Below are 7,304 nucleotides of genomic sequence, written 5' to 3'. Positions count from 1 at the left end.
CTATCGTGATTAAAATCTAAGCTTTTTCAAATAATGTAGACTAGGAGCTATGTACAATGATAATTTTTATTACAATAACGAATATCGATGGCTTTACATTAAGTCAAAATTTTATTTGAAATATGATCATTCTAATTAAATGATTCCATCAATGACCCTAGGTCTATGTATACTTGTATAGAGTCTAAGTCATATGCCGAATTTAATTCTAACTGTCAAACTCTCTTGACTTGGTGGGGCAGAGCTCTACCGCCCTCCTGAATCTCTGAATCACAGCTAAACCCCATTGGTTTCAAGTTACATTCTCCACTGAAGTCTGTTATTCTGAGAACGAGGTCTTATCCGAGCCAGTCGCGGATCCTGGGGATGACACGAGACTTTTTTCATCATTCCGTGATGCGGTGTTAGTTTGTGTTGTAGCACTCGAAAATGACACGAACAAATATTTAATATAAACTCGATGCTTCGGCTACAGGTTGTATCTGAGGAAAATGTGGAAAAGTGGGAAAGCAGGAAAGTAACTGCTATGCCACAATGCCACATAGTTCTACTGTTCTTGTGCTATACACTTGGCTGTCTTCTCAGCAATATAATATTTCAAATTCCTTACCTTATCATTTGAGTACTTATTCAGATAAGGCACTTTCAATTCTATATGCGGTGTTGCCAGAGTACAAATCTGGAACCCCGCCTGGAGGTTGCAATGGCAACGTTGGATACTCGGACTGTGGCCTCATGATGGTGGGTAGGTAACCAGTGCCAGAGTAAGGAGCTGTGAGGAACCTGCGGTTGGCTTGCTGACTGGCGAAGTTTCGTTGGAATGCTGACACAAGAGGTGAGAATGCTGATCGGGGCTCTTCTAGTTGCTCGCTGTACACCTGAGAACATATTAATGATTAGAAAATAAATATTAATGGGTTCAATTTTACAGCGTAAACAAAATTGGAAGTCTTTGTTTTGATAAAATCAGCTCAGTTACTATTACTTTCCTGACGAATAAAAAAAATTGCAAAAATGTACTAATACAGAGCATATTTTTTCCTAATATACATAAACCACCAAAAAATAATTAAATGAATAAAATTTTCCTATACACAAACCACCAAAAAATAGTTAAACAAAGAAAATCCACAGCCAAACCTACCATCATTTCAATGGCTTGCAGAACGTCCCCTTTGCATCTTTGCAGCACAGTTTCCACCTCTCCGCGTCTCCTATTGGGGAAAACCCTTCTGAGGACATCCACAGGGGATCTGCCATTCTGATAGGGACTATAGGGATGAGTATAGAGATAAGCATGTTCGGCTGACATCGGGGATGTTGAATCGGCACTCATCGGGGTGTTTTTGGGTAGTGAAAGATTCTCGGGTAAGACGGTTTCGCTCTCGTCACTGCTTTCTTCCTGAAAACACAATGAATAAACATTTTTTAATAATATTATACACTTTTATCTCATAAATGATACAGATAATTGCCTTAATTTTAAAATCTAAATACAAAATTGGTACATTTTATGTATAAACTATATAAAATGGTTCTGTCTTATTGAAAAATAAAGTTCATTATCATTTTGAAAAAAAAAAAAAAAAAAATGTGCCCAACACAGTTGAAACTTGGAAACCATCAAAGTAAAAGAAACACCCGTTCAATCAGCTTCAAAAGCACACTCATTCTTAACCTTTCAAGTCCTGGCGATACATAAATAAGGGACGACAGACGTGAGTCCAACTTACTTGTATTCTAGGACTTGGTACTGGTGCAGGAGATTTGGTAACCTCTCCTGTAGGGTCCACCAACTGGTTAGGACTGGGAGTTCTTGAAGACTTGGGCATGGTAGTATTGTTGTTATTGGTAGAGGTCCGGGTTCGATGCTCGGCATTCATGTTGTCGTCCAAAGAGTCCTCGCTGTCTTCGTCGACGTTGATTTTGATTTTCTTTTCATCTGAGAACATAAGAGTGGACAAAAATGAGGAAACTTTCAAGTGGACACTTGGACAGCTTAGAGCTTAGAATGTTTAGATTGTTGGGGATAATCGGGTAATAGTGAGGATGACTTTTCTCAGGGATGTCATCTCTCTCTCTCTCTCCCTCTCTCTCGCTCTCTAGAAAAATTAAAATATCAATACCAAATGAAAATTTCGAAGAGAGAAATAATATAAAGACATGAACATGAGGCAAAGAAAAGAAATTGTGAGCTGGCGAATGAATTGAAACTGTGAAGTTGAACTTTCAGAAATAATACAAAAAGTAATAAATGAATTCTTGAATTCTTCATAGCTGACTGTATCTTCGTTTCATTTTACAGGGTGTTTGCTGATTGCTGATCTACTGAAATGCTGATTTGAAGAAGAGTTTCGGCTGCAGATCAGTGATGTTAATTTTATTTTTAGAATTTACGAGTAAAACAAGTTTGATACCAATATGAAGCGATTTACTCTTTGTTCATTGACACTATTTCGCATCAATTTAATTACTGATCGGAGGATCCGATCAAAACAAGTACCTATACCTATGTCATAAGAACTTGCATCACATTCCAGTAATATTGTTCATTGTTTTGAAATCACCTCCTTACTTTGCATAATTGAAAGACCGCAAGAAGGTGAACGTTGAAACAATACGTTTCTTCAAATTAAAATCAACTCCTCAACTCGACTTTATCTTAACCCTATTCAAATACCAAACGTACTTAAGGGTGATACGAGGGGACGGGTGAAGAAAATTCAAGTTTTATACACTTTTATATAGAAAGTATCACACCCTCTTTTTCATTTCTTTCTTTCTCTTTTTCCGAATTCCTTTTTATTATTAACTTTTAAGTTTTGTTGTGTTTCTCCTCTTTCACAAAAATTTCATAATCATTTATTGCAAGTCGTGACTTGAATATAATATGGCGAGCTTTTCTTGATACATTATCGCCTTCGGAGAATTTAATATGCAACAAAATACATTTTCCGTTTAATAAACTGTCGACTTTTCGAGTAATAATATGGTAATCGTTTTGACTTATGATTTATGATGATAATGACAGTTTAGTGGTTACGGTTTTTTGATTTATGGGACCCTAAATAAAAAAAATAATGAAGTCACAACAAGTAGTCTAGACAAATTTCGTTCCCCTGATTCAGGACTCCCCCAAAACCAAAACAAAATAGTGGACCTGGCGGTTCAAAAGAAATGGTAATTCCAAACCATCTACTAGTATACCACTAGAAAGCTATTGTAAGTATATGGGTCCATCGAGCCCATATCTTAATCTATAGCAGTGTGTCCATTACATGTCTCAAAAGTCAGTCCTTCCATTTCATCTCACAAAGCTCAAATCTTTCTCCAGAACTCCGAGGGAACAAGAAGTACACAAGAGTTTAACATGAAAACATTTAAAAATATATCATTATGCAGTCAAGAGTTGAAGGGTCTTGTTGAGAAAGCCAAGGGGAGTAGTGTGGTCAGTCCGCTATTATACAACACAATAGTACAAGCCCTTGAGTTTATATCTGAACCACTTGAGATCCCTTGAACAGTTTAGTTAGACCTTGGGTTAAAGAAAATAGTTGTTAGAATGAAAATGTAATGTTGAGAAAGAAAATAATGTTTATACAGTCTGAAAATTGAAAAAAAAAAAGTTCTCTGACTTTTTTACTGAAATACCTACTCGTTACTCGGAGTTGAAGGTACTACCTACATAATTTCTTTGTGAAATGGAATTTAGTTCTATAATGTATTGAAAAAGTGTTGAAATGCGTCTCAAATTACTGTTTATTATGTACTGTGTACTATCGTAATATTTTCTCACAAATGACATAAATCTGAATTTTTCTTAACTGTGTACTCATATTTAGAAAGGTGTTTTGGCATCTCCACTAATGCAATGTTACAATATCGGTTTGCATTTGCACTCACATGAACTATGAAATAGAGACCGTTCCCTCCATAAGTTGTCATTCCCCTTTCAGATTCCTACAGAAGGGATTGTTTTAGAATATCTATATTTTGGTCTAACTTTTGTCTTAGGTAGGTAGGTATCTTGAATTTTTCAGAAAAGCTCACAGAGTGAGCAAAGTGATATCTGCTTCTAGGGAAAATAAAAGCTCTTCGTTTGTTTATTCTATAAAATGGAAAATAATTTTCATTCTATTCAAAAAGGAAAAACTTGTTTGTAAAATGAAATTTTCTTCACATAAGAAACAAAAACTCTTCCAATTAAATGTTTTTCTACTATAAAAAATATACTCTTTTTTTTATAAAAATGAAGTTAAAATGCTTTCGTTCTGGGGCATTCATGCAAAAACATTTATTATATTTTAATTGTTAAAACATTCTCTCTTTAGATTCTCTTTTCATATTTTATTTTTCAAAAAAATCCTTCTCGTTTTGTATCAGCAGTTCAGTTGGCAAGTTAGAAGAAAAGTAATACGGGGTTGTCTTGTTAGTAGGCAGGTAATGCTAGAAAGATTCCCAATCAAAGCTACTTACGAATATGGTAAACAGTATACGAGTAAAATAAAACTAAGTAAATACCTAAGCACCTTACACCTCTACCTATTAAGCGCGGTCAAACTTTCTTGACTTGGCGGGGCGGAGCGCTACCGCGCTCCTTAATATAGGTACAGGTAGCTAGGTACTCCTTGAAACAGCTTTAGCAGAAGAATATCTAGATTATCTTGGTTATTTTGATTATCTCAAAACTATAAAGGATTTGATTAAACCGGTGGCCTATTCCTGAAAACAACTACACTACCGAAATTAGTGTGTGAACATACCTTATGTCAGTAGCTACAATAATAACATAATATGTTATATGTTCCGAAAATATATAAAAAACAATTAGGTACAAAATTTATTGACAAAATGAAGAAATTAAATAAAAATATTTCTTACCTGGACTTCTATTTCCGGACTTAATGCACTTCGCTAAATTTTATGACTTGACTTGGACTCGAACCACCAACCTCCAGATCCGAAGTCCACCGCGCTAACCACTACACCCTCTACCTATTATACTTATAGGTATAGGTAGCTAGGTACTCCTTGAAACAGCTTTACCAGAAGAATATCTAGATTATCTTGGTTATTTTGATTATCTCAAAACTATAAAGCATTTGATTATCTCAAAACTATAAAGCATTTGATTAAACCGGTGGCCTATTCCTGAAAACAACTACACTACCGAAATTAATGTGTGAACATACCTTATGTCAGTAGCTACAATAATAACATAATATGTTCCAAAACTATATACAAAACAATTAGGTACAAAATTTATTGACAAAATGAAGAAATTAAATGAAAATATTTCTTACCTGGACTTCTATTTCCGGATGGACTATCAGGATAGCTATGGTTCTGCTCTCCGCCGACTCTATTGCCTTGTAAGTTTAGCGCCCCATTATTATTATCTTGTCCGCCAGGTGATGATGGATTAGCGCTTCCCGGAGGCAATGGCGCGCCCGAAGTATAAATCAAGCCCAGCTCTCGCGCTTCGTTCTCTTCTTGCGCTTGCTGTCGCCTGAGCGCAACTTGCGCTGCCATGACTCGCTGGCGCTCGGCGATGAGAGTGCATTTAGCGCAAACACAATCGCGCCAGCGGCAATAACGCTTGTGCCCCTTGAGCGCAGACACGACACCGTGGTTTCGACAGCGGGCACACTTGGGAGTTCTCTGGTACCTGTGAACAGTTGTCAGGAACCGACAGTTAGGTAAGTGTGAGAACCAAAGGGACAACCTAGTTTAATAGGTTAATTGCGTGATTACACCCTAATTTTGCCTGAAGATGATCACCCGTTCAGACACACTCCAAATCAACTTTTGTAACGTTAGGATTCTATTGTGAACTGGTGAATTTTAGAAAAAAAAAAGGTTTGATAAATGGCGAAAGCGAAAAGAGAAGAAAGACAGGATAGGAGAAAGCCAGCCGTTCTGAAAATGAACCTCATCTACATATTTAGGACAAAATCCGTCAAGGGCGTTAATCGAACCGCTACACGCGCTACCCTCCCAGCTACGAGTAACTAGGCTGGCCGCTTGGAGGTTTGGACCTACCTAAAACACGCATTTTGTTGTAAGTTAATTTGCCATCTCCACTAATTTTCAGAAAAGTTACTATGGAAGTAGGTATATTCACAATTAAATTATGTATAATCTTCTTCAGATGCAACAAACACTTGAATAGTGTCTCTGCCACAATATCTGTTCGTAGTGAATTTTTAGCTAATCGTGATCATTTTAAATATTTTAATCCGTCATTTTAAAGCGCTCTTGATTTAGTTTTAATTTTCCAATTTTAGAAGGTGATTTGGCACTTCCAGCAAATTTGATGTATGTAGGTACCTAGTTTTGAAAATATCGCTTTAGTGTTTCTAATAGATCAAATTTTAATGTCAAGTGTCCAACTATCCATTAAATATGTATCCAGGTACTTGGTTGAGTAAAAAGAAGTTTGTAGGTCTCGCGTATTAGTAGATTTTTTGGCATCTCCACCATCAGCAAATCTAATTTTCTTTTGACACTGACCTTGATAGCTTGATACACATCTCTATTATCTGGTATATCTATCGAAATTTAGTGTTTTAGAATTATTAGATTTCACCCATCTAATAAAAACCAAATGTTTCAGAAATGAGAGCTGGATACCTAGACCTACATTTTAGCTAAATCCCGCAGATACGGTTTTTTGGCGTCTCCACCAATATTGTTCTGAAATAATTACTGGTAATACCTACTTTTTGGTGTTTCATCCTTTTGAAGGTGATTAAGAATTAAATACCTTGGTAGTTACTTTAAAAAGAGATATTGGAAGATTTTCTTCTTTTCTTTCGGACACAAGGGTTTTTTGCGTATCCATGCACCAAATTAATAAAAATAAGGTATCTAATCTAAGAAGTATGGTCACTGATTCAACACCAGGTTGTCAAGAGAAAGGAGAAAGAAGAATATGAGGACGAAGAGAGAAAGAGAAGGGAAGAGAGAGAAGATAGGAAGGAACAGGAAGAGAGAGAAGAGAGACGGGAAAGAGAAGAGAGGGAAGGTAGAATCAGACTCCAAGAGTTAGAAATTAGGAGATTAGAAGTAGAGAAAATCTGTGGGAATTCAGGAGGTTCTGATAATGGACTTGTAAAACATTCATATTCTCATCTCCCCAAAATCGAAAAATGTTTTAATTTATCCGAGATAGAGAGAAGTGACAAAAAAAGTGACCATGGTCATTTGTTATACGGAAGGTAGCTACCACCCCCCTTAGTAAAATTGAAGGAGGTGATAGAAGGAGTGAAGGCCAAATCTATCACAGATGACAACTATGAAGC

The 7,304-nt window shown here is 36.3% G+C and overlaps 1 protein-coding gene across 1 annotated transcript; it reads right to left on the bottom strand.

Moving 5' to 3' along the window:
- Positions 1–626: 626 nt before the first annotated feature.
- Positions 627–6,533, bottom strand: LOC103519790 (doublesex- and mab-3-related transcription factor A1-like). Its single transcript, XM_017448312.1, has 5 exons — positions 6,514–6,533; positions 5,304–5,668; positions 1,734–1,942; positions 1,145–1,402; positions 627–878 (listed from the first exon to the last, which is right to left on the bottom strand). The coding sequence occupies exons 1-5, from the start codon at positions 6,531–6,533 to the stop codon at positions 627–629; spliced, it is 1,104 nt and encodes a 367-aa protein (XP_017303801.1).
- Between the last annotated feature and the right edge of the window lie 771 nt (positions 6,534–7,304).

This window comes from Diaphorina citri, unplaced genomic scaffold (genome assembly GCF_000475195.1).
Source record: "Diaphorina citri unplaced genomic scaffold, Diaci psyllid genome assembly version 1.1 scaffold2943, whole genome shotgun sequence".
In the NCBI taxonomy this organism is placed as follows: Eukaryota; Metazoa; Arthropoda; class Insecta; order Hemiptera; family Psyllidae; genus Diaphorina; species Diaphorina citri.
This window is presented reverse-complemented; position numbering and strand designations above follow the sequence as displayed.